Here is a 27539-nt window from a genome sequence, read left to right on the forward strand (position 1 = left end):
GCTCTCCTGCGGGTACGGCTGAGGGCGGGGAAGCCACAGCAGGACCTGCGCTTCCTCGCCACTTGGCAGCCATGGTCACGCTCACCAGGTGTAGCCACTCCACCACCGGTGTGGCCGAGGAGGCACGGGACAGCCGCACCATCCTGGGGTTTCAGAACAGCCACCGGAACGTGTGGGGTACAATTGCTCATTGCACCAGAACCCAGGCGATGCCAACCGACTGAGGGGACAGTGGGAGCCAACACAGGCGACCCCGATGTGGGACAAGGATTCAGAGTAGCCGCGTGGAAACGCTTGGGCAGGAATTACAAACAACCCTGAAGCAGCAAAAACGGGGAAGTCTCAGCAAAGAAACCGAAGACTAGGGAAGGACCGAAGGGAAATTCAGAGGGGAAATACACGAGGGCCAAATAAAAACTGGGTGGACGGTCCAGGAGCAGCAGCGGCAAGAGGAAGCCATCCTGGGCAGTGACAGAACCAGCCACGCTGAGCAGAGGCAGTGCTGGGGGCTGGGGCAGGGCTGCGGGGGTCAGCAGTGACCCGAGGGGCGGGGAAGCCAGGAGACACCGACCGGCCCGAAGAGCAACTCCGCGAGCCGCGCATCCTCCAGGGCCCGTCCTGCTCCTAGAACACGCTCAGTGCAGCGGATGGCTCCCTCCACCAGGGCAGCCCGGCCGCGTGGGCGGGGACAAGGCGCGAGGCCACCTCACTAATTCTGGACCAGCGTGGTGGTGGCGGCCAGCGACCATGTGCTTCCAGTCTGTGCAGCGGCTGCTGCAGGGCTCTTCACTCTGCCCACTGCATTTTCTTTTGCTGGCCTCGGTGAGTGTCTAGAGTCGCCTGGAACTGAGGTCTGTGGTAGACGTCCCGGTCACACTGCCTGGCGTCGCTCATGTGCTCCACAAATCAAAACTAGAATTCTTTATTTGTAAATAAAGAAGTAAAGGTTGGACTTTCCTTGAAAAACAAAACCAGGTGACGTGGCAAGGTGTAAGCGGGGTCCCCGGCACGGCTGCAGCGGGTGGGAGGTCAGGTGGCGGCCCTCTTGAGACCTGCCCACACCGAGCGCTTCGTCCCCTGGGCGGCCTTCACCTCGTCCCAGTCCAGCTTGACGTCCGGGACCTCTTCTTCGGGCTCCGGCTCCTTCCTCAAGGCTCCCCGGGGTGAGGCGACCACGATGGGCAGAGGGCCACGTTCCTCCCGGAATTCCACCACATGGAGACCCTTCCTGTCGGCCAGCTGTTGGTGGGTTTCCTGGGAGGGACCACAGTGGGGACAGCAGTTAGGTCTAGGAGGGACACAGCAACTACGGGCGCAGAGGCGCCACCAGCCAGAGCTCCGGGGAGAGAGCAGCACCAGCTGACCTGGGTCAGCGCTCTGGTTGAGCCGCAGTGGCCCGTCACGGGGGGATGGCCTCCACCCCACCTTCCCACCCCAAACTGGGATGCAGGACGGGCCTCGCCTCCCAAACAACCCAGGCACGCGCCCTGCTAGGCCAAGCGCTGAGCAGAGCCCCGTGGAGCCCTGAGAGCCACCTGCCAACTCACAGGAGGTCCAGGGGGGCAAAGAGACAGAGGACCCCACAGGTCCTCCGGAACTCCTGGGAGCACTACAGGACAAGCCACCCTCCCTCTCCAACACAACAGCAGCGAGGAAGAGGCGGCGGCACGGGCCGAAGGACACGGCAGAAAACTTCGGATGTGCTGCTGTCTTCTGGAACCCAATTCGAACAAATTGTGTGAAAATTGTTTTTAAATCGGATAAATGGACACATTTGTGTGAACAGATTGGATATTTGATAATACTGAGTCACTATGAATTTTTAGGAATGATAACAGTATCATGATTCTTTTTTCTCCAAGTGCTGGGGATTGAACCTGGGCCTTAAGTGTCCCAGGCAAGCGCTCTACCACTGAGCCACATCCCGTCTGGGAAGCAATTTCTGATTCTGATCTTTGAGAGGCACATTGCAATATCTATGAATGAAATAAAATGGTGTCTGAGATCTGGTTCAGCTAACTGGGTGAGGTGAGGTCAAGAAACAAGACTGGTTCTGGATGGGCGGGCAGGCTCTGGGGGTCACTGGGCAGGTGCCACAGAAGCTGGAAATGGGCCAATACATTTAGCAGTTTACTCATAGAACCTGAAAATGCCCAATGCGTTTAACCCCGTGTTTCCACACCATGGCTGCTGTGTACTGTTCTAATTCTCTAAGTGTTTATAACTGGAAAAAAGATAAGCTGTTTTGCTGGGCATGATGGTGCACACCTGTCACCCCAGTGGCTCGGGAGGCTGAGGCAGGAGGTTCACAAGTTCGAGACCAGCCTCAGCAACTTAGCAAAGCCCTCAACAACTTAGTGACACCCTGTCTCAAAATAAAACATAAAAAGGGCGGGGGGTGTAGCTCAGTGGTTAAGCACCTCTAGGTTCAATTCCTGGTACCGAAAAAAAAAGATAAGCTGTTTCATGAACAAAATGAAGTAATTCAAATTGGCCTTACAATCAAAGGCTTCTCACCTAAACTGGTGGCATTTTTGTCTTTTTGAGTGGCACATTAAAACACTCAACTTTCTTCCCAACTGATGGCACTTCAGAAGAGGTGATAAACTGATCACGGCAGCGATTTCAAAACGCCAGGAGAAAACAGCATGTGGACAAAACCTCAACGTGGACACCAGTAAGGAGGACCACCAGCTTCGTCACACAAGCCAGCGACCTCGACCAGCCTGAGTCCAGGCCTGAGGAGGACCACCAGCTCCGTCACACAAGCCAGCGACCTCGACCAGCCTGAGTCCAGGCCTGAGGAGGACCACCAGCTCCGTCACACAAGCCAGCGACCTCGACCAGCCTGAGTCCAGGCCTGAGGAGGACCACCAGCTCCGTCACACAAGCCAGCGACCTCGACCAGCCTGAGTCCAGGCCTGAGGAGGACCACCAGCTCTGTCACACAAGCCAGCGACCTCGACCAGCCTGAGTCCAGGCCTGAGGAGGACCACCAGCTTCGTCACACAAGCCAGCGACCTCGACCAGCCTGAGTCCAGGCCTGAGGAGGACCACCAGCTTCGTCACACAAGCCAGCGACCTCGACCAGCCTGAGTCCAGGCCTGAGGAGGACCACCAGCTCCGTCACACAAGCCAGCGACCTCGACCAGCCTGAGTCCAGGCCTGAGGAGGACCACCAGCTTCGTCACACAAGCCAGCGACCTCGACCAGCCTGAGTCCAGGCCTGAGGAGGACCACCAGCTTCGTCACACAAGCCAGCGACCTCGACCAGCCTGAGTCCAGGCCTGAGGAGGACCACCAGCTCTGTCACACAAGCCAGCGACCTCGACCAGCCTGAGTCCAGGCCTGAGGAGGACCACCAGCTTCGTCACACAAGCCAGCGACCTCGACCAGCCTGAGTCCAGGCCTGAGGAGGACCACCAGCTTCGTCACACAAGCCAGTGACCTCGACCAGCCTGAGTCCAGGCCTGAGGAGGACCACCAGCTTCGTCACACAAGCCAGCGACCTCGACCAGCCTGAGTCCAGGCCTGAGGAGGACCACCAGCTTCGTCACACAAGCCAGCGACCTCGACCAGCCTGAGTCCAGGCCTGAGGAGGACCACCAGCTTCGTCACACAAGCCAGCGACCTCGACCAGCCTGAGTCCAGGCCTGAGGAGGACCACCAGCTTCGTCACACAAGCCAGCGACCTCGACCAGCCTGAGTCCAGGCCTGAGGAGGACCACCAGCTTCGTCACACAAGCCAGTGACCTCGACCAGCCTGAGTCCAGGCCTGAGGAGGACCACCAGCTTCGTCACACAAGCCAGTGACCTCGACCAGCCTGAGTCCAGGCCTGAGGAGGACCACCAGCTTCGTCACACAAGCCAGCGACCTCGACCAGCCTGAGTCCAGGCCTGAGGAGGACCACCAGCTCTGTCACACAAGCCAGCGACCTCAACCAGCCTGAGTCCAGGAGCGCTGTGAAGGCTGTGCCAGAGAGAACCACAGCACGAGGCTACAACACACAGACCTTCCATCCAAGGCCTTTAAAATGCACATACACACATACGTGAGCCACGATGACATGTGTGTGTGAAGATCACGGACATGAATACAGATTACTGCATACATGTGCAAAGATCACAGACATGCACACAGATTACTGCATACATGTGTGAAGATCACAGACACATGCACACAGATTATTGCACACGTGTGAAGATCACGGGCACATGCACACGGATTACTGCGTACGTGTGTGAAGATCACAGACACATGCACGCGGATTATTGCACACGTGTGTGAAGACCACGGACACATGCACACAGATTACTGCACATGTGTGTGAAGATCACGGGCACATGCACATGATTACTGCGTACGTGTGTGTGAAGATCATGGACATGCACACAGATTACATACACAGAAGACACATCTTATGTGTGAATTAATACTTTGTGTACATATGCTGCAAGGATGACATTAGGAAAGTCTCTTTTATCACTTCTGCACCGTTGGAGCTTTAGAACAAGCACATATTCTTTTCATAATGAAACAGATTATAATTACTGGCTTTTAAAAATACTGAATTTTGAAACTTCAAAAACTCTATCTAATTATCATGAACTCTTTTTAAAATTACTTTCTTCTTTCTATTTTCTTACTGGTGCATCATCACTGCTGCTGCAGACCCACACGTGCTCACGATCACTGAGGCCTTTCGAGGGGGCTTGACTAAGGGGGTGCAGCCACACATGGCACGGGATGCCCGTGTCCTAAGGTGGCCACGGGACACTCGGCACCCTGGTCTGAGGTGCAGCCAGACCTTCTGCTCAGACCCCGGGGAAGGTTACCTGGCGGGAGAGCGCGTGGAAGAAGCCCCGAGTGAGGTTGAGCATGTTGACGGAGCCGGAGACCTTGGCATACATGTCCTTGATGCCAATGAGCCGGCAGATGGTGATGATGGCCCGGTGGCAGCGCAGGCCATATCCTAGGAGAGAGGAAGTGGGCTGCAGCACCTGCGGCTGGCTCCGCGTGGCTCGGGTTTAGGGAGTGGCCTTCTGGCGTCAGCGCCCCCCCACGGCTGACTTCCAGGAGGACACTTACTTCAGACTTCAGCAGATTCAGCAGAGCATCTGCCTTGAACTCAGTGGGGACCAGGCTATTACTTAGACTGAGGCTAAGGTGCCTGGGCACGATGGGCCCCCTGACCACACAGGTACCCAGGCCCACGCCTGGTCGTCCCCAAGGGACACCTTCGACCTCACCCTCCTCGAGTGCTCAGCTGCCCTGGCAGCAACAGCAGTTCGCTCTCCTGGAAACCCTTCTGGCCTTGATCACAGCCTCTCCTGGATTTGTGACTCCTGCCATGGCCTTCTTACCTCCCTGCTGGCCTCTAGCCCTGGGGTGGCCTCCCCTCCAGCTACGCACTGCTCTTGGCCGCCAGCAACCCCTCAAGAAGAGCTTCGGAAACAAGCCAAAGCAAGGCTCCCGCAAAGCCTCGCCAGCCACTGCTCTCTGCATAAAGCATGAACGAGCTCTGCACCAGCCCCCGCGCCTGACCCACCCGTCTCCTGTCCTCACATGGCCTGTGCCCCGAGGGGACACTGTACATGGGGCACCGCCAGCCTGGAACATTCGACCAGGCCTGCCGCCTCTGACCCTGGTGCTGAAGGTCAGCCCTCCTCCGTCAGTGACGAGGAAGGCGCACAGGCACTCGGCTAGGCTGCGCAGGGCCGCGTTGCTGAGGCTGGCCTGGAATTCAGTCTTCCTGCCTCAACCTCCCAATGTCACTGGGATCACAGGTGTGCGCCCCTGTGCCCAGCTCCCGACCCAAACTTCCTGGATTTACAGAACTACAGGCATATGAAACAGTTTCTAACTGTAGAACTACTAGCAAAATGCAAATCGGAATGTTTAAGAACCCTACACTGCGAGTCCCTGGGCGTGACTGTCCTCAGGACCAACGCTGCCTGTGGCTCGTCCACAAGACAGGGAAGGCCACGGCTGCTTGCCCAGGGCCTCAGTGAACAGAGATCACGGAAGATGTCCACCAACCCTGAATGACCAGGGGCTGGGTGGAGCTTGGCGACACGCAGGCTTCGCATGCGTGGGGCTCTGGGTTTAATCCCCAGCATCAAAAAACAAGCCCAACGCCAAGAGACCTGCAGCACGTGAGCGGCAGGAAGAAACCTCTACCAGCTGGGTGAAGTCTCGAGCAGGAGCCACCATGCCACTCACCCAACCTGACCCCCGCCACCTGCTCTGCCCGCCCCGGCCACTCCCGGAACATGCCTGGGCCTGCGCAGCCCAAGCCTCTGCTTTCCCAGCCTAACACAGGCCTCCCACTTGGCACTCTCAAGATGAGTCCAAGGAAAGGTGAACGGTGAGGTGCGGAGGGGACCCTTGATCTCTGCTTTATCTTCAACCAAGCACTTTCCAGTTACCTCTGGGTTGTTTCTTCATCTTGATGTGGGTCCTCTTAAATCTCAACGAGATATCATGGAATACTGGAGGGCAAAGCAGACACAGGAAGGTCAGGAGTGTGACTTTAATGGCTGTAAAAGCCACAGAGCACAGAGCAAAGCCCTGAGCGGCCAGCCTGCAGGACACAGACACTGACCCCGCTCATTCTGCCCTCCCGGGGGACCAAGCTGTCTCTTCGTCTTGCACATTTGCAAGGACGCAGTAACAGAGAAACAGGAAGACCGCCACGGGGCGTGTTTCACACCACACCACAGCGGCACCTGTGAACCTCAGGAGACAAGACCGGCACTCACTTGTGTGGTCTTCGTACCGCTCTATGTAGTACAGGTAGTGAATTGCTTTGTTCTTTGCCTGAAGAAAAGAAGGAAAACGTTCTCCTAAATCTCTCGCTGGATTCCAAAAGCATCTTTTATAAGACATTTTATCATAAAAAATTCCAACTATGCCGAATTTCTCATATACACTTGTAAAAGATAAGGACTTAAAAAACCTAGCCACAGCATCATTATCACAAGTACACTGACAACTCCTTAGGTTCTGGACACTCGACTGCCTGCCTGCTGTTCCCCCCGGGGTCTGACCCACAGCTTATTATCCTCTACTAAGTGTCAACAAAGAAAAAAATGTACATACTTTCCTGAAAGCATCTACCCGCTCGGTAGCTTTCCCAATGGCAAAACCTTTAAAAGAAAAAGCACAACTGTGAAACAGGAACCGACTCTGGCCCAGGCTCTGCCTCCCACCAGCACCCAGTTTGGGGTCCTGCGATATTTCACGCACTTCTTTAACTGCCCACAGAACACCTGCTGTGCACAACCAGCCAGGCAGAAGGCCAGAATCTGTTCTGAGGCATTCTAGAAACTTTACATTTGGATACGTGACATTATCTTGCATAAATCTCTAATAAAATGAAATATACTCAATTTTAAACATTAAGTATGCTCTATATTTATAAATGGCAAATGTTTTTGGACATTTGTGGAAACATTAAAATAAACAGAAGGGATGGAAAAAAATACATTGCTATAGAGTAAAACTGTGATTTCAATGGAACTTCTGAGGGGAATTTAGATTTTAATAAACCAGGAAAATAAAACCAACAGTTTTGCAATGTGTAAACTTAACCCTGAAAAATGAAGTTTATCACAAGTTACAGAAATGCTTCCATTACTTGCTGCCACCATTATTATTTAATTAGAAAAAAATACTTTGTTTTAAAATTATACACAGGAAAACACAGTACGCAAGACATGAGATATGTGAGACATCTGAGGCCTGGGATAAAAGGGCTGTGAACTCCAGTTCCTAGTTTAAACAAACCAAGCCACGGAGTTCTGGAGGAAAGTATGGGCGGACTTATTTACAATCTTCAAATGGAGGCTTTCTAAGCAAAACACAAAACCAGAAGTCATCTAGGGCTGATAAATGTGCTATATAAAGGTTTAAAACTTCTGTGGATTTTAAAGCTTCGGTGTGGAAAAAAAAATCAAAACTAAGTCAAAATATCTGAGAGACAAAGAGCTCATGTCCTCAACTTACAAAAAGCTTATCCTAATCAGCAAGGAAAAAAGAACAATCACCCAATTAAAAAATGGGCAAAGCCCCTGAGCTGACAGACCTCCTAAGGGAAACGGAAAAGGCCAGTGAACACACCAAATGGCGTCCACACTCTCCTAACTTAAAAAGAAGTGCAGATCTAAAAGAGGAGAGATTTTCAGGTACCATATTGACAATCAGTAAAGTCGATGATATTCAGGGCCAGGAGGTGATGGTTAGAAGAACCTAGGCTGATGCAACCTCTGAGCAGGCGGTCTGGCGGTGCTTAACATTTGAACCTAGCAGGGCAGCAATTTCAAGCTATTTCCCTATCGCTATACTTGCAAACGTTCAACAAAGTCTATGGACAAAAAGGTCAATTTGTTTTTTTTTGGTTTTTTTTTTAAATAAATGATACAAATTTGGAAACAAAAACTATTCAGCAATGGGGAACAGGTAACAGAAGTCTTGTCTGTGCATACACTGGAACACTATGCAACCAGTTCCAGAAGGAAGGAGAATCTGCTATGCTAACAGAAGATCTCCGAGGGCCAAACCAAGCAGGAGCAGGGTGCAAACCAAGGCTACCACGTGACCTCTCTGTTAGGCTTTTTACACAAAGGAGAAAGTGAGGATGTGGACACAAAAATTCTGAAAAGACATTTTTGAAAAGAGACAACAGTAACTGCTAACCATGGTTTCTTATAGCAACCTACTACCTATCGTTTCTATTTTGCTTGAAAGTGTCAATATGAAGCAACCAACAGTTTCTCAGCTTTATGTGACCGTATTTCAAAAACTAGATGTTCACTAGGGAAACTTTAAAGAAAAGTCTAAAAAAGAAAATTTAAATGACTGGCAAATTTGCTAACCTAACACTTAGCAGTGTATAGTCTGGTTTTTTTCTTTGCATATAAACGACTTAAAAAAATCAAGATCACATGCCGCCGTTTGAGCATTATTGTGTAAGCAATTTTTCACAGTTTTTAAATGGCTGTAGAAAATGACACTGTCCAGCTGCACTGTTTTTGTAACTAGGCCCTACTGGACTTGTTCTAATTTTTCACATTACACACAGTACAATGGTGTCTTCAGTCCTTCAAATGATCCACTGTCCTCAGATGCAGGTCTTAAGAGCTGTTCTTTCTTTACTCTGAGAAGCTTTGTGGCCCAAACCTCTAAAGTGAGGCCAGCAGCACGGCCCCAGCTCCCAGCAGGGCCGGCCAGGTCTCTGCCACCTGCTAACCCAGTGAACCACCACCTCCAGCGCCAACCACTCACCAGCAGCGCCTCTTCCGTTGCCCACAGCCACCAGGACACGGACCGATCTCTTTCTTCCCTCCTTGGCTGTCATATTGAAAACATTTCTTACCTAAAAGACAAAAGCCTCATCAGTAAGATACCTGAAGAGAATTCTGAAGCAGAGGACGGGCACCTGCTGGCTCCCCAAGAGGTTGGTGCGGGGCCCAGCACCCCCAGTCTACAAGCACAGAAACAAAACCCCCAGACGAAACCTCCTAGGGAGTGCTTCCTCAGAAACAGGCGGAACCAAGACCTTCTCCTCCTATTTCACAGGGTTATTAGGAGATTCAACTGAGATGTCCTTTAAAGGAATTTGCGAACATACAACTCAATACACCCTATGTTCCTTTTTTTTTTTTTTTTCTTTTGTGGTGCTGGGGACTGAACCCAGGGCCTTGTGCTTGACAGGCAAGCACTCTACCAACTGAGCTGCATCCGCAGCCCAATATACCCTACCTTAATAAATGTACACTGGAAAGAAAAATGTGTGGATTAAACTTTGAACAGACTGATTGTAAAACATATTCCAGTATCAGAGATACTAAAATATCTTAGAAATGAGGAAATGCAACATAAAGAAGTAACTTTGCAGGACTAGATCACTATGTTAAGGATTAGGCTTAAACGAGAATACAAAATTTGGAAATACCCGCTAATTATGAACTTCAGGAAATTCTCCGATTTTTTCAGCCTATTTTGAAGGCCAGGAACCATGAAACTATTAACTGAGCTGCTTAAATGGCAGCTGGCTCTGGCTCATGGTGGCCCCTGTCCTAGGAAATGGAGTTGAAGGAAAGGGAGGCTGAGGCCACTCTCGTGGATGATCTTGCAGGAAACAACCTGCACACACAAGACTCTTCCAATGGGACAGACCTTCAGAAGCCATGGACTGGGCTGGGTGCGGTGGCACACTCCTGTGATCCATGGGACTCAGGAGGCTGAGGCAGGAAGAAGGCAAGGTCAAGGCCAGCCCAGGCAACTTCGCAGTAAAAAGGGCTGGAGAGGTAGTTCAGTGGCAGAGCACTTGCCTAGCAAGCATGAGGCCCTGGGTTCCATCCCCAGCCTCGAGGAGGAAACTGTAACACGCAATGGGACACCAACATAAAATACCTGTACACGTATTTTAGGTTCCATGATGAAACTGCTATTGAAGAAACAACAACAAATCCAGAGAGGCTTTGCCACAATCCGCTCCACCAATCGCTCCCCATTATTAAACGCGGGTTAAACACACCGTGCCAGCCCAGAGACGCTGCGGCCCTGGAGAACACCCTGGGAAGGGCCGCTCAAGTGCACCTGATGCAGGATCGCGAGGAGCCCAGAGGCCATCTCCTCACGCACAGTGGACACCGGCCTCAGCCCGGGACTTTCCACACCTCCCGACCAGCTCCCTGAATCCGTGTCCAGACATGACTGGGGCGCGGCTGAGCGAGGCCACTGGGCAGCACGCTGCAGCTCTGGGAAGGAGGACCTCCACGTTCTGCCATGGAATCTGCCCGCCACAGGACCTCAACTTCACAGTCCTTAAGAACCAGGGCAGCAGTGGGGACCGCCAATACCTAGGAACTGAATTCAAGTCCTTGAGTCGGAGCCTCGCCCACCCCACGGCGACCTCTCCGGAGGCCTACCTCGAGGATCCTGGAGTCAAAGTCCTCGTATGTTTCTACAAGGAGAAGAGAAACAAGCACACTGGTAAAGGCTCGGCGCTGCTCGCGTGTGACAGCACCCCCAGGCAATGTCGGACTTCCAAAAGGGAAGGCCCTGCTCCCTGGCGCCACCTGGAGGCCGTGCCCTCCTGAGCTCAGCCACGGTCTCCCTGGCGGCCTCCTCCCTCCAGCTCCCACCCTGGCTGACCGGCGGTCTCTGCTCGAGGCTCAAATGCTCTCGGTTTTAACTTATTACAGAAAATCTGTTCCCAAAAAGCCAGGAAAGCGGCATCAAAGCTCCTGTGTGCCGCAGGCAACCCAGGGCGGACCTTCTTTCCTGGGAACTGCCCGAGTCCCACCCCGCGGGGCGACCCTGAAGCAGTGCCCAGTGTCACCTTGGCATCAAGTACTCTGGTGGCCTGACGGCTCCGGACGGAAGCCACCAGCTCCCAGGTGAGCTCCCACCTTCCCACCAGCGCTGCAAGGCTGCCCTTGCTTACTGACGGGTCAGCCCGTCTGTCCAGACCCTGGGTCTGGTGGCTAGGAGCTGGGCCCGTGGGCTGGTCCTCCCCTCCCCGACCTCCGTCCTCCTGGCTGAGGCCCAGTCTGCTCCATCTCACCGCCACACCCTGCTTGTGTCCCCCTCTCCCACCCACTGGCAGGAGCCAGATTTCCAGGTGGATGTGCCTCGTCTGGGGAGGGGGACCTTGTTTTCTAATTCGGCCTGAGTGTTGTCAGTTTTTTTTCACGTTTGCTTCTGAGAAGGCTTAACGAGGGCCCTCCAGTCTCCCGACTGCCGTTAAGCAGCGTTCCAAGCCCGAGGCCACGCATTGGGACACGCTGCTCCCTGACACGCATCACCACACCTAAGCCACAGGCTAAGGTGCTGAAGCCCAGACTCCCCATCCTGCTGGAGAGCGCTTCTTGGTCATGGGCTTCTGGCGACACACAGAATACAGCTGGGACAACAGTGTGGAACGTTAAAGATGGCAAATCCTTTGGAAAGGGTCATCCAAACACCCAAGTCAACACCATGCAACGACAAATCCTTGGCACAGGCACAAGCAAAGCAGGCCCCCGCTACCTCCGTTGGGACCGGGGTCCGGGGGGCCGAGGCTGAGGCCGCCCCACGAGTTCCCGCTCCAGCCGCGCTCCCGCTTCACTTTCGTCCTCCTCTTCTGGTCCCACTCTTCCCTCTGCTGCAGCATGTGGGCCGCCACCTCCTCCTGCTCCTCCTTGCTCCTCTGGGCAATGGTCTGCACGGCTCCGTTCCTCACCAGAGGGGCGTTCAGGCCCGGCCACAGGAAACCCGAGCGCCCTGGAGGTTTGAGAACACAGGTAAGAAGGACTCCTGCAAGGTGTCCACTTGGCACGTGTTAAATGCCCAGCACAGCGGGGTGGAGCTGAAGATCACGGGGTCACTCTGCAGGTGACCCGGCGTTACCACATCTTATGCAGATATACCCACAGGCGTGACTGCACTTCACTGTCACCGGGAGAAACACTTGCGAGGCGCATGTGCGCTGAGGCAAGGATGTCTGCTGAGTTGTCACCGCGAGCAAGTCCCACGACCGAGGAATGGCTGGGCGGCACGCCCCACGGTGCAATGCTCTGCAGACTCTAAATGAGATCGCTCTCTAGATTGGGACGTGGCAAGATTTCTAAGACGTGTTGTTATTATTATTTTTGGTTCTGGGAAATTGAACCCAGTGGCATTCTACCATGGAGCCGCACCCCCAGACCTTTTTATTTATTTTGAGACAGGGTCTTGCTAAGTTCCTGAGGCTGGCCTCAGACTTGTCATCCTCCTGCCTCGCCTCCCCAGTCACTGGGGCTACAGGGGTCTGCCACTATGCCCAGCCCCTGAGACTAATATTGAGTAAAAAAAGCAGATTGTAAGACTGCATGTACATGTGGTATACTTTAATTATCTTTTTTTTAAAAGTATCTATTTCTTTTAGGAAGTTTATACAAAAGCACTGGAAAAATACTGAAAGAAAACCAAAATGAGAGAGGGGCCCCCCAGGGGAGACCATGGGAACGGGGATGGCAGCCGGGGCATCAGGGCGTTTAGCCTTCTCCACAATCTGCATTTTTACTGAGAAGATATACACACATTTTTTATACTGTGAAAAAATTAATTTGGGCACAGTGTGGCATGCGGTGGTCCCAGCTAGTGGGAGGCTGAGGCAGGAGGGAGGGTTTAACCTGCAAGTTTGAGACCAGCCTGGACCAGATGGCAAGACCCTGTCTCCAAAATAATTAACTAATTAATTAAATAAAAATAAATAACAATTGTTAAAAAATAAAACAAGATACGATAAAAACATCCGGGCAGACATGCGATGTTGGAAGCACAGCGTGAGATGCTCCCTTTATTTCTGAAAGGCGGTTAGTATCCAAAACGATGAGTCGACATCCACAGTACAAAACAAGCCAGTTCAAGCTTACCATCCTATTTTTATTTTCCAGAGCAAGAGTATAAACAATCACATTAGCAAGTGAAGGACCAAGGCCAAGTCCAGCCCACCAGCTGTTTTGTAAATAGTTTCATGGGGACACACTGTGCCCGTCCAACCACGCAATGCCCATGGCGGTATCTGTGGGGCAGCAGTGTGGAGGGGCAGCGGCGGCAGGCCCGTGACCCTCAGGGCTGCTCGGTTCTCCGTCTCTGCAGGGAAGCCCGCCAGCTGCCCTGAGCCCCCACCCTGGTCTACCCACCAGGGGCTGCAAGCCCCCGCCACACAGGGCCTCACCGCGATGCCCCACAGGGGCCCCGACACTTCCCAATTCACGGACCCCTTCTCTGGCAAGCCACCTGGTTGGACTCTAAACCGTGGATCCCAGTGCCCTTCCTGAGAATGGGCTCGTGTTTCCAGTTTGCCAAGTATCCGTAGAACCTGGGGAGAACACTTCCAAAGCACTTGACTCTCTTTAGAACTGTTTGCCTTTGGGCCGCCCAGGCCTCCCTCGACCCAGCTTGCTTTCCCGCCCCCGAGTTCAAGGCGGAATCTGATAACTGCCAGAACAAAAAGCAAAAAGTTTACCTTCACCAATGATCTGACCCCTGTTCAAATCCTTTCTTCTCTTTTTCTTGCTTCTTTTCCCTCTTCCTTTTCTGGCTCCAGCACCAGTCTCTGCTAAAGCCCCTTTCCAGAGCTCATCTGCTGTCACTGTAAGGAAACAGGGTTTTTAAAAAATTCTGTAGTGGTAAAGCAAAGATCTACACTCTCCTAAGAATAAAAAAGGCCAGAAAAGGCCAGCTTCAACCACGTCACTGAGGTAATGAAAACTAAATAAAATCATCCTGTGAACATAAAACATGGTTACATTTGGAAAGTACAAGAGGAGACAATTCTGCTTCTTTTGTCCACAAAAGACGGCCAACATTAAGTCCCGGTAAGTCCCTGAGGTTTGCCAATCATGAGTCAGGTCTCTTTCCTACCCGCTGGCCTCCATGACAACCGCTGAGATAATCGATAATTGTCCTTCCTACATACAGCTTTCCTGATTCTAACGGGAATCAATATTTCAACGTAAATCCATCAATCTCTGCATTTAGATGGTTTGCTATATTCTGTCAATGCCTTAATTGTCTCTATTTCCTTCAAAATGAGATGCTCAAATTCACCTTGAACCCCACTTAAGACTTAACCAATAATAGCAAAGAATGAGTATTTGGCTATCTGATAGCAAATGCTGTGCGTGCACCTGTGCGTGTGTCTTAAGTTCCGTGGGTCACTTACTCTATGTAGACTCTGGCACTGCTGGCTTATTTCACCTGTGAATTTCTAGGGTCCCCAAATTCCTTTGCACCACACATTTCAATCAGTATTTTCCCCCTTGTACTTGTAGAATATTTGGGATGATGACTGGGTTTTCCTGGTATAGCTACATCATTTACTGGACCTAAACTCTGCATACCAAGGACTTCCAGCTCTCGACGGTATCACTAACCATTTTATTACCTGAGTTTATAAACAAGGTACTGCGACCTTGTTTAATAAAGAAGCAGCGACACACCAAGGTCGTCCTAGTTAAAAAGTTAAGATGATATATACTGAAAAAGCTGCAATGCCAAACATAGTCTGGAAGAAAAATGAGTCTCTCCATCTCCTTTTATGAACACTCGAAGTTCAAAAGCTCTAGCAGTCTGCTTCCTAGAAGGCCTGATCTTGGCACTCTGGGTGCATGGAACGTGCTCTGGAATGTCACACTTCCCACGCTTCCACCTGCAGAGTGTCCCATGGAGCACGGCTCCTCCTCACGAGCGAGATTCCACCTTAAAGGCTGATGAGCAAGGGATCGAGCTCAACCCTAACTCACAGCGAAGGACCACAGTTCAAAAGGAAGCACCTCAAACTGAACACTCCTGAAGGCCATTGTCCTCAAACTGCGTAACCGTGATGGTTCTGATAAAGGCCACCAAAAACCCAAGAGTTCCCTTGTGACGGGGGTGGTGGTAACAAGTCAGTCCACTACAGTCTTCCTTCACTCCGAATCAGAATCGGCAAACCATTAAGACAAAGAGGGATCAGTTTTAAAAGGAATGTGGCACTGAAACAAAGCCTACTTTACGTACTGTAAGAGGAAAACAGAAATTCTAACCACATTTGAAAAAGAGACCAAGTCAGAGGGCAACTTGTGAATATCATTACCCTATTAAACATATTTTAGATCTTTTTTCAGATACATTATAAAATATGAAAGACAATATAAAAATTAATTATAATCCCACCATCTGCTAGATCAGAGTGTGTTTTGTCTTTTTCTTTATACATCCCTATATATTTGAGTGCACCTGTTTCAAACAAAATGGAGGTTAGAGCACATGCACAATTTTGACTGTTATACTGTGAATCTTTTTCCATATTCATAATTATTATTTCCAATTATGTTTTTTAATGCCTGCCAGTTGACTTAAGTTCTTAATTTGGTTTTTTTTTTGTTTTTTCTTTTTACTATTTTACTATTTTAACTTCGAGTCTAACATTCTGTATAACCTGAAAGGCCATTTGGAATAGATATACGAATTGTGAATTGCCTTGGTCATCCTAAATCCTGCCTAGTGCTAAACTGTAAACTCCATCTACATTAATTACCCAACAAGCTAATTTACTCCAGATTAGATTTTCAAACACTACCACAAATAGGAAGTGTTAGCAGTGATCTCTTTAAATTAACTTTTATGATGAGATGTCCTATTTCAACTAAGTCTGAGCTTAAAACAGAGAGTGCATTCTTGGTGTGACTCTAAATCAACAGGGTATTTGGGGCACCATTCAATACCCTTTAGGCCTCAGCTGCCCCAAATGAGGGGCTCAAAGTAAATGAGTGCTCTCCAAAGTACAGCTGCAGAACATGGGCTGATTCTAGGTGCTGCACCAACATGAATTTTTATTTCAATAGTCACTAAAATGTTAATTTGTTTAAGAAAGAAGAAAAATCAAGACACAAAAGCACCTCCTAACTTCCTGTTTGGGGAGGTGGAAGTGTGTGCCATTCCACGTACATTTAGTGAAGAAGCTGTAGGGTCTGTGCGGCTGGCCCACCGAGCTGCCAGGAGGAGAGATACAGCACTGCGTCTGTAGCGCATGGCTCAAGCTGGCGAACTGGCAGCTGTCTCTGGTCCCCCGCAGCAACAAAGGGCCTACAGAGAGATGAAACAACAGCATTAGTCGCTCCCTGGCTACAGACCCACCAGAACCAAATAATTGTGACTGCTAAAAATAAGTCACTAAAATTCCAATCTTTTAAGAATCATATTTTGAGGACAATTGTTCTTTAAAAAATAAAACCAAATTTTTGACTGACAGCAACCTAAATGTCCATCCTAGTTAGAGAGGGTACAGTTCATTCACAGAGTAGATGCCGCAGTCTCAAGAAAGATTTGTACAGCCAGGGTTTCTGCCCTGCATTACCCAACCCGAGCTCCCTGGGCTACTCTGGGCAAAGGGTGCCCCCTGCTGTATGCACGGGGCACTGGGCAGATGAGAAAAGACCTGCAAATGAAACCCATCAGAAGAACAAGGTGCGAAGTAACGTGCGGAGGACATCCTCCCCTATGTTCAAAAACAAGGAGGGAGTGAATGCGTTTTACAGACCAACCCAGAAGAGCATGCAAGAACTGGGTAAGGGATCTCTGTGCAAGGAAACAGGCATTTAAGGCTGGATATGAAAGACCTGCTTTTTGTATTTTGGGGGGAATTATTTCTTAACTGCATGCATCTATAACTTGAGAAAATGTTTTAGAACAGCCATGTCTGAGCGGAGACTCTCTGACCAGGTCCACGGATGGTGGTGTCGGGGGAGGGAGAGGGCAGAGTGACAGGTACGGGTGGGTCTGAAGGGTGGAGCAGTGCTAGCAGGTCAGATTCTCGAGCTCGGCCTTTCGCTAGAGAAGTGGCAGGATTAAGACAGCCTGGAGGGAAAGGGGCTTCGGGGTATTGGCTTGAAAAACAGAAAATCAAAAAACGACAACAGCTATTTTGGAGACTACGTGAGGTTACGGAGAAAACAGTAACAGCGGCTTCATCAGCAGATTCCTGCTAGGACGTAAATGGCCACGAGAAAGAAGTCGGTCAGGACGGGGAGAACAGCATCAGATTGCTGCAGGAGCCGTGGAAATACCTGCACTACACACAGACACCAGGACACAGGGGTGATCGTGATTCTAGAGAGCACTTAATACAACCCTTTTGTTTCATAAAATAAGAAATGTTAGTCTATGAGATTAGAGGCTTGCCAAAGTCCCAAGTTACTGGATGCGATTTCAACACCAATTCCAATTCCAGATGATCGCTCACCTGTGTGGAGGGAAACCTCACAGAACACACAGAGGTCCTCCAGGCCTGCAGGCTACCTGATGAATTACTAAACAAAAATGGAGCCAGAAAACACTGGGTCTTCATTTTTTAAAAACTCAGAATTTCGTCATTCCAAATCTCATTATGCTTACTTGTAAGCCCCTTCATCTTCAACACAATATCTTAATATTTCATATTAAGACATTTCATCTTGCACTGTTTAGCATTATCACCTTGGATGTGTTTCAAGAAGTGTAAAAATCACTATATTTTTTTTGAAAGACTGAAATATTATTCATAGCTAATAATGTACCCAGCTTAAAAGAATTCAATTGTCAAAAACAGAAAGAAATCAACTTTAGAATTTAGAAATAGCCACTTTTTTTTATGGGGGGGCAGGGAAGAATTGGGGATTGAACCCAGGGCTGTGTATGTTAGAAATAGTCACTTTTGCTGGGTGCAGTGGCACATGGCTGTAATCCCAGTGACTCAGGAAGCTAAGGCAGGAGGATCACAAGTTCAAGGCCAGGCTCAGCAACTTAGCAAGACCCTGTTTCAAAATAAAACATAAAAAGGGCTGGGGATGTGGCTCAGTGATAGAGTGCCCCTGAGTTCAATCCTCAGTACCACCAAAAGCAAAAGTAATTTTGCATGCACAGTTACACAACTGGCTTTGCTTACACTGTTATGATTTGTTGTTGTTTTTCAGGGCTGAGGACTGAATTCAGGGCCTTGCATGTGCTAGGCAAGCGCTCTGCCACTGGGCAAAATCCCCAACCCCTGTTATGATTTTTTAAAGAAGAAATGCTAGCAGTTCATGCTGAGTCACATGCTGAAGCCCAGTTACAGATCATCACCATCACCTCACTCACTGTTCTGATCCTTTGAGTTCTTATTAACTTCAGGCCATGAAATCCCAGACCTAGGAACAACCACCCTGGAGGCCGAAGTGGAACAGGCCTGAAGCCCTCAGGTGGGGACACGGGGGCCTCCAGGTTTCACTTCAGCCTACAGCGCTTTCCACATCAAGAACCCCTTCCTTCTCACTTGGGTCGCTTCTAATAAATCAAACCGGTTGGTGAGAGATTTTAGAAAAATTATTACTATGTTTCTGACCGATCTGTTGCAGCATTTAGAAAAATACAGTGATAGGTACCAAGGAAAGTAATCAACTTCTTAAAAGTCAGGCAATTATTAATTCTAGGAGACACCATAATGGTAACACACCCTCCTAGCTCAGCTCCCAATATACACACAATTTACTAACAAAAACAATGCCCAGAGATTCAGTCAATTATGCTTCTAACTATACTGAAAGAAAGTAAAGGTGACAATAGACTGCTAAATCTCCAGTTAGGATAAAAATGTGGATCAAAGAACAATAGACTCGTGGATGATGATACATAATGAGGGGGATAGGGGCAAGAGAAGAATGGAGGAACTCTGGATTGTGCAGAGGGAAATGGGGCGGGAGGGGTGGGCAAGGAAAGACTGTGGGCTGAGACTGACATCGTTACCCCATGTACATGTATGATTACACAAATGTGTGGATCTACACTGTGCACAACCACAGAAATGAAAAGATGTACCCCATTTGTGTACAATGAATCAAAATGCAGTCTGTAAAAATAAAAAGATATATAGAAATTTAAACAAAAAACCAAAAAATAAAAAAAAAAAAAAAGAACAATAGACACAACCTATTTAGGAATATAACCAGGAAGATGAAAGAACTGAACGTGTGCCCAGATGATGGGCAGGAGAAGGAAGGACTGTGAGTGTGAGTGAGAGCTAGTCTTTCACTACCTTTCGGAAGCTCATTTTTTTTTTTTTTTTTTTTTTACCCTCGGTGCTGGGGATTGAACTGCTGGCTTGCACACGCCAGGCCATGGCTTGACCTCTGGGCCATTCCCCAGGTTGGAAGTCGATATTTAAGAAATAACACAGAAAGGCTCGGTGGGGACAGCTAGTTACAGATAAGGAGACCAAAGCTCTGAGGCGCAGAGGTAGGAAGTGGCAGGGCAGACTTCCAGCTGTCACTCCAAACCAGTGCTCCATCCCAGAGCCCTTCCCGGGCCACCTCCCAGCGGAGATTGGTCTGCACCGGTCTTCCTCCCAGAAGCCTTTCCCAGGCCCCACACCAGCTCAGTCAGGGCAAGGCCTGGCACATGTTAGGGGCAAATAAGTCATTTATAAATGAGCGAGTGAATCAACCAAGCAACAGATCAATCTGGTTGATTTGCAATGTGTGCGGGATGTCGTAGGAAAACGGCTACTATGGAAAAGCCTGGTCAGGGGGCTTCTCCCAGGACCTCCAAACAAGGCATCTCACAGGGGGGTCTGCAAGAGGAAAAGGCAGAAGACCAACATGGAAGCCCCACACTCGGGAGTTCTAGAAGTTCACGGACACGGTGGGAGTTCAGCTCTGTCCCGCACAGCCCACCTCAAAGGGCTGGGCTTCCCTGCACAGCCAGGTGGCCCAGCCTTCCCAGATGGCTGTTGAAGAGAGGCCCTGCTCTATGTCAGGGGAAGTCTGTGCCCACAAGGGGGCGTCGCAGCATGCAGACAGCTCCGGGGCCAGTCCTGCCGTGCCTGGCTGTGTGATTTTTTTTTTTGGGGGTACTAGAGATTGAATTCAGAGGCACTTAACCACTGAGACACATCCATAGTCCTTTTAATTTTTGATTTTAAGACAGTCTTGCTAAGTTGCTGGCCTTGAACTTGCGATCCTCCTGTCTCCGCCTCCCGAGTTGCTGGGATTAAAGGTGTGCGTCACTGTGCCTGGCCTGGATTGTATGACCTTGAACAAGTCACCTGGCCTCTCAGAGACTCACCTTATCATCTCTAAAATGGGAATGATCTCATGAAAACCAGTGGAGGACTGAACAAGATAACATGCTTTAAGCCTAGTACACAGCACCTACTCAACACATGGTGACAATTATTTTTTAAAGCCTTGAACTACAACAACTGCAATCATAAAACTGAAAAATACTCAAGACTGTATATGCATTGCCCTCATAAAGAGCATGCCTTGTTCATTTACATTTTAAAACCTTCAGAAACCATTATTAAGTCTTATGAGAAAAGGTAGTTCTTAATGAAACTCACCATTGCTCAGAGTGGTCTTCAGCGCCAAAACGGAAGCTGTTGGAAAGCTATTCGGTGGAAGCTGCCTGCACCAGAAACGACCTGTCAATCAAAAAATAAATAAATAAATAAATAAATTTTTTTTTTTTTCTAGTGCTGGAGTTGAACCCAGGGCCTTGAGCCTGTAGGCATGTGCTTTACCACTGAGCTACAATCCCAGGCCCCTGGGCAAAAAAATTAAAAGATACATTCCTACATGGAAAGGAATCTTTAAAATAAACTTTAAAATAGTAACAAGAGCTGGCTGCTGTGGCACACACCCACATTCCCAGATACCAAGGAGGCAAAGAAAAGAGGAACCCAAGTTCAGGTCTCAAGATAAAAAGGGCTGGGGATGTGGCTCCATGGGTGCAATCCCCAGCACCCGAAAAATAAATAAATCAGTAACGCCCACAGAATAATATAAAGAACTGAGACAAGTGGACAGTGACTTCCCAGCTCAGTGACCACGGGCCACCACCGTCACAGCCAACCAGTCACCACACCTGCAGTCACCTTAAAAATCCCTCGGCCAGTCAGGCGCCTCTGCTGTGGTCAGGCCTCAGCATCAGCTGGCCACGGGGTAAAGGCCCCCAGCCATGCCCCAATCTCTCTCCTGGAATTTACCACCTTTCTACAGTAACAGGCTTAAGTCACTTCACAGCCAGACACGTCCTTCTCTGGCTCCCTGGGGCCAGGTTACAGATTCCCAGCACAGCCTGCAGGATGGCCAGGTGGTCCCAGGCCTCCCCCGTCTCCGGCTGCTCCTTGTCCTCCCGCCCCCCAGCCATCCAGAGTCAGCCTTGAACTTGCTCTGCTAATACACCAGATCCTCCCCATGTGTGTGGCACGGGATACCCACGCCCTCTGGAGCCCCCACAGCACCAGGCTGACGCACCGCCTGGGGGAACCTTCACACAGCAAGGTCCTCCAGAAAAGGCTTGGGCAGCATTTATGGGTAACTGATTTTTGGCCATGGCCATGACCATTCAATGGGGAACGAAGAATGTGTTCAACAATCAGTGTTGGAACAACTGGGTGTCAACACACAGAAGAATGAAGGTGGAGCCCTACCTCACACCATATATGAAACAACTCAAAATGGACTAACGACCTAAAGGTAAGTGGTAGAAAATAGATTAGTGGTGGCCTGGGGCTGGGCACCAGTGGGCAGCTGAGGGCAATGGCTAAAAATTTTCCTACTTGGAGAGATGAAAATGTTCTAATTAGATTATGATGATGATTGCACAGGTTTGTGAAAGTACTAAAAACCAGTGAATTGTGCACTTCAAATGGTTGAAATGTATGGTATCAGTTATAGTTCAATAAGGCTGAAAAAACAAAAACCAGTTATACACACGAAGACAAAAAGAGGGGGGAAAAAAAAAAAAACAGACTGGTGCAAAAGCCTTATGTCCCTTGCTCCATCGATGTGCCTCCCTCCGCCATCCGGATAAAGAGTATAATAATAATAGAATCTACTTCATAAAGGGATTGGGAAAACAGTGAAGGAAAATACAGGAACAGATGAAGATAGTCGCTGGCACAGTTTAGGGGTCATGAAGGAAAACAGTTATTTGAAAGGGGCCTTGAAATAGGAGAAGATGGGAGAAGAAAAAAATGAAGAAATAGGAGACAATCATAAGGACAAAAGAAAAGAATATCAAGGTCAGGTTTTCTGCCAAAAGATTGCTGGTCAAACTTTTTGCTGCAAAATGGGTTACCAAAAAAAAAAAAAAAAAAAAGAATCTGCGGGTTTTAGGGGGCTTTGCTTTTCAGAATTAGAAATGCTGGCGGTGAAAGAGCGCAGAGGAGGCAGGTGTCAGCCGGGCGGGGCGGACCGAACGGCGACAGTGCATGCGGACGTCGAGGCATCCGTCTCGGTAATGAGGCCACCGGTCAGCCGGGATTACGCAGACCGAGGCCAGTGCTATCCGACTCCACCTGGAGAACGACTCTCGCCCTTTAGAGCCTCGCTGGCGCCGCTCAGCCTCGAGCCCCGGTGGGCATCACCCTGTGAACCTGGGGGTCGCGCCTGCCCTCCGGGAAAGCGATGCTTGCCAGTCCCTCTCCTTCACCGAGCATGCACGAGCCGTTGAGTAAACCGACACGAACCCCGATGAGCCGTGTCCAGTTCACGGTCATTTTACAGTCAAGCGCCCAGATACCCAGAGAGGAAACGAACCCGCGCAAGGTCACACAGCGGACCCGGCAGGACGGGACAGCCACGTGAGGCTGCTCGCTTCCCTCCGCCCGGACCCCCGCAGGCCCCGGCGAGCCCGGCTCCGCGCGCTCAGCGCCCCGTCCCCCAGCTCACCCGCCGGGACGCTGCACAGCACAGGCAGGCGGCCCGCGGCGCGCACCGCAGCAGCCATGCTGGAGCACAGCAGCGATGCCACCTCCCTCCGAGGCAGCCTCCCCTCCGCCTGCCGCGCCGCTCCCGTCAAACCGCGGGCCCCAGCCTTTGGCTGGAGGTCCGAGCCCCGAGGACCACGCCGCAGCACATAGCGGGTTAGAGGAATTATCCGAATGGGCCACAGGGTAGGCTATGTCAGGCGCAGCCGCGGACAGCTCCGCGGGGTCCTCGCGCTAGGACCCGGGGCGGGGCCGGGTCTGGGCGGGGCCTGTTGGGGGCGGGGCGGGGCGGGGCGGGGCGGGGCGGAGAGGGGTCAAGCCTAGGAGTTCAGCGCCCCGGAGGCCCCTGATCAGATCAAGCTAACGCTGGTGCGGACCGTGGAAGTCAGAGGTAGCGCTGTGGACCTCGCGAGGTGCAGACGGCGATGGACAGGCCAAGTGTAGGCAGGATCCATAGGGTGGATGAGACAGATGAAGGATGGAGAAATTGATACCCTGCTCCAGGAGAGCGCTGGAGTTTTTTAGATTAAGCCCTTTGATTGCCTTGAATTTCACGTGCATTTCTGCATTCGTTCTGATTCCAAAGTTTGGTCACACGCATATCCCAGCCCTAGGCCATAATTTTTCACTCATCTCAGCTCGGCTTTATGCAATCTGCTTTTGCACAAATGATGCACATACCTGTCACAGAGAAACGACAGGAATCCTGTAAAAAATTAGGAATCCTGCTCAGATAGTCTCTAACGCTTGAGATTAGGGTTAGAATGTTCAAATATACAGAAAAGTAAAAATAGTGGCAAACTAGAGTGAAAGACTATCAAGACTGCCACTGCTGAGCTTTGTGGCAGAGTGGGATCAGACAAAAGTCCAGTATGGGAAGCCCAGGTGGCAAGTAGCCAACTTTGCTGGTCTGGTCTGTGTTGATGTGAAGCCTTCAAATGCTATAAGGTCAATAGCAAATTTGGTTTTGATTTTGGTTGGCTTATTGTTTGTCTTTAGCTTTTTTAAAAAATATATTTTTTAGTTGTATATGGACACAATACCTTTATTTTATTTATTTATTTTTTATGTGATGCTGAGAATCAGACTCATTGCCTCACACGTGCTAGGCAAGCGCTGTACTTCAGAGCTACAACTCCAGCCCCTCTAACATTTAGCTCTGAAATAATTATAGATTCATAGAAAGTTGCAAAATTGTACAAAAAGATCTCATGCACCCTTCTTCCAGTTTCCCACAATGGTAATATTTTACAGAACTGTAATGTGAAAACCAGGAAGTTGGCATTGGTCTAATCCACTGAGTTTGTTCAGATTTTATCAGTTTTGCGTGCACTCATGTATGAAAGTGTGTGTGGAGTTCTATGCAATTATAGCATTAGGTTTCTGTAACTACCACCACAATCAAGATACAAAAAGTCCCACAAAGATCTCTCCGTTTCACCTTTAGAGACCCACTCATCCCTCTTCTCTTCTCCCTCCCACCACTTTGAAGCCTTGGCAACCACCAATCTATTCTTCATATCTATAATTTCGTAAACTCGAGAACATTATATAAATGGACTCATGTAGTATGCAATGTTTTGGTTGGCTGTTAGACTCTTGATGTTTACTCAAGTTGTTTTATAGTTTCTTACCTTTATTACTAAGTGAAGGGTTATGGAAAATAATATTCCTGCAAGATAGCCCCACAAAGAAAAATGGAGAGAGGTGCATCCTGGGAGGAGGGCAGGGAAACTAGCCAAAGATTAACCTCCCAGCACCCCTGGGGGAAAGGGGAGGATACCGAATGCTGGGCCTTAAAACCTTGACCTTCCCTCATGGCAAATTAGAGGCACAGCAAATACCAATCAGCAAGATTTGAATACCCATCCCTGGGATCTGGACTCTTATCTCCCCAGACAACGATGAGTTAAATTAAAGTTTTAACCTGTACAACTAGCCCCTGACAAAGTTGCACATACATGGCTTCCAATGATTCCAGCATCCTCATTGTACCCTATAAGACCAAAATCCCCTCTGTATCTGATGGCTATTTTCCCATCTGGAAAATGGGCCCCAACAGTGCCAAGTCTGCAAAAAAAAAAATAAATAAATAAAGGCTTTTCTGAATCCGTTGAGGTCTGCTTCGCTTTTGTGCTTACACTAAGTACTTCTTATTACCAACATTTGTTTAACCAGTTACCCCTTCTAGCATATTTGGTTTGGTTTGTTCCCAGTTCAGGGCTATTTTAAACAAAGCTATCATAAACACATATGTACGTTTTTTAGACATTTACACTATTAAAAATTGTAAACTGCATATAAACTTTACCATCTTAACCACTTTTAAGTATGCAGTTCGGCGGTATTAAATAAATTCATATTGTCGTGCAACCATAGCATTCTCATCTCTGCCGGGTGTGGTGGCGGAACGCCTGTAATCCCAGCAACTTAGGAGGCAAAGACGGGAGCATCACAAATTCCAGGCCAGCCTCAGACCCTGTCTTGAAATAAAAACAATAAAAAGGGGTAGCGATTCAGCTCAGTGGTAGATGGCCCCTAGATTCAGTCCCTAGCACTGGGGGGAAAATGCGTTACATCTTGATAGACGGAAACTGTACCCATTAAATGCTGACTCCCCCTTCCGGTCTCAGCCCTGCCATTCCACTTCATGTTCCAATAAATATGACTGGGGCTGGGGATCTAGCTCAGTTGGTACAGTGCTTGCCCTGAGTTCAATCCCCAGCACCATAAAAAAAAAAAAAAAAAAAAAGTGAATACTCTGAGTACCCCATAGAGGTAGAGTCACGTGGTATTTCTCCTTTTTCTTATTTACTTATTCACTTAGCATTATATCTTGAAGGTCTATCTTTTTGTGGCACTTGGCACAATCGTCCTTTTTAAGGCTGAATAACATTGCATTTATGTGCATGCGCATGCATGCACACACCTCCATACGTATGTCATGTGTACACCTGGTGCATATATATAACTCCACCCCCTGTGGTGCTTATCCAGCCACCTGTCCATGGACAGTTGGGTTATTTCCACCTTTTGTCTTTTGTAAGAAATGCTGCCGTGAATATGCGTGAGTATCTCTCTGCGTCCTTGCTTTCGATGCTTTGGAGTACATACCCATTCCACATGTGTTTTTGCATGGGCGTAAGATTTCAGTTCTCTGGAATAGATGCCAAGCACTAAGATCGCTAGATGTATGATTAGTAGCTACTCAGTTTTTAAAGAAACTGCCAAACTGCTTTTCAAAGTGGTCTTAGCATTTTATGTTCCCACCTGCAATGTGTAAGAGATAGACTTTCTCTGCAGGCTAACTGACATGTAATGTTGTCACCATTTTTAAAGCTGTTCTATTAGGTATATAATGACATCTCATTATGGTTTTAATTTACACCTCCCTAAGAGTTAATGACATTGAACTCCTTTTCATGTGCATGTTTAAATTATCTGTGTATCCTTTTTGGTGAAATGTCTGTTCATGTGTTTTGCTCATTTTCTAGTTGGATTGTTTGGTTTCTTTTCTTTCTTTTTTTCCCCAGTACTGAGGATTGAATTCAGGACCACACACATGCCTGGCAAGAGCTCAACCACTGAGCTACATCCCCAGCCCTGTTTGATGTCTTTTACTGTTCATTTGGAAGAGTTCTCTATTTATTCTAGGTATGAGTCCATTTTCAAATAGACTATTTAAAAACATTTTCTCTCCCGGTCCATAGCTTGTCTTATTCTTTTCAGCCGTTCACCAAGCAATAGTTTTTGATTTTGATAAGATCCAGTTAATTAATTTCCTTCATGCATCATGCATCATCTTCAGGTATCATGTCTAACAACCATCTCCCTAATTTGTGGTCCTAAAGCTTGTCTCCTGTTATTTTCTAAAAGTTTTGTAGTTTGGGGCTTTATATTTAAGTCTGTAGTCCATTTTGAGGTTTTTTTTTAGTTTGTTTTTGTTTTTTTTCCTGTAAAATGTGTGAAGTTTAGGTCAGCTTGCAGAATTGTTCAGACAAGCCAGTCACTTCCTCCCGCAGGAGCCCAGGGGTCCCCGCGCCCTCGTTTCTACAAAGCTGTCTCCTGTGGCCACTGCTGGTCCACTCTGTGCCCATGTGTATGCCCCACGTTGCCCAGTGGGATATTCTGTGTGGCTTCCTCTCAGAATAAGCTTATAAACCACTATTGAGCTCACCTGCCGGGTGTCATGTGGTCAGCCACCTGCGTGACCCTGGAGCGGTTTTTAGTGCATTCACAGAGCTGTGCGACCGTCACCACAATCAATTTTAGATCATTTTCATCACTCCAAAGAGA

General features: G+C 49.0%; 1 protein-coding gene across 1 annotated transcript; it reads right to left on the minus strand.

The window, feature by feature from the left end:
- Positions 1–23435, minus strand: MRPS5 (mitochondrial ribosomal protein S5). Its single transcript, XM_079111376.1, has 12 exons — positions 23206–23435; positions 20871–20951; positions 16466–16603; positions 14001–14126; positions 12038–12271; positions 10936–10970; positions 9287–9377; positions 7103–7149; positions 6763–6820; positions 6430–6492; positions 4837–4973; positions 1–1254 (listed from the first exon to the last, which is right to left on the minus strand). The coding sequence occupies exons 1-12, from the start codon at positions 23261–23263 to the stop codon at positions 1030–1032; spliced, it is 1293 nt and encodes a 430-aa protein (XP_078967502.1). The 5' UTR covers positions 23264–23435; the 3' UTR covers positions 1–1029.
- Positions 23436–27539: the final 4104 nt, after the last annotated feature.

Source organism: Sciurus vulgaris (assembly GCF_902686455.1).
Source record: "Sciurus vulgaris genome assembly, chromosome: 14".
Taxonomy (NCBI): domain Eukaryota; kingdom Metazoa; phylum Chordata; class Mammalia; order Rodentia; family Sciuridae; genus Sciurus; species Sciurus vulgaris.

What these genes read in the sequence shown, in the direction of transcription:
- MRPS5 (XM_079111376.1), bottom strand. Translation starts at nt 23,263, where the DNA reads ATGGCTGCTGCGGTGCGCGCCGCGGGCCGCCTGCCTGTGCTGTGCAGC. An exon ending in TTGACTCCAGGATCCTCGAG is followed by an intron (nt 9,378 to 10,935) that starts GTAGGCCTCCGG and finishes TTTGTCTTTTAG; the next exon opens with GTAAGAAATGTTTTCAATAT. An exon ending in TCCACGCGCTCTCCCGCCAG is followed by an intron (nt 1,255 to 4,836) that starts GTAACCTTCCCC and finishes GGTCCCTCCCAG; the next exon opens with GAAACCCACCAACAGCTGGC.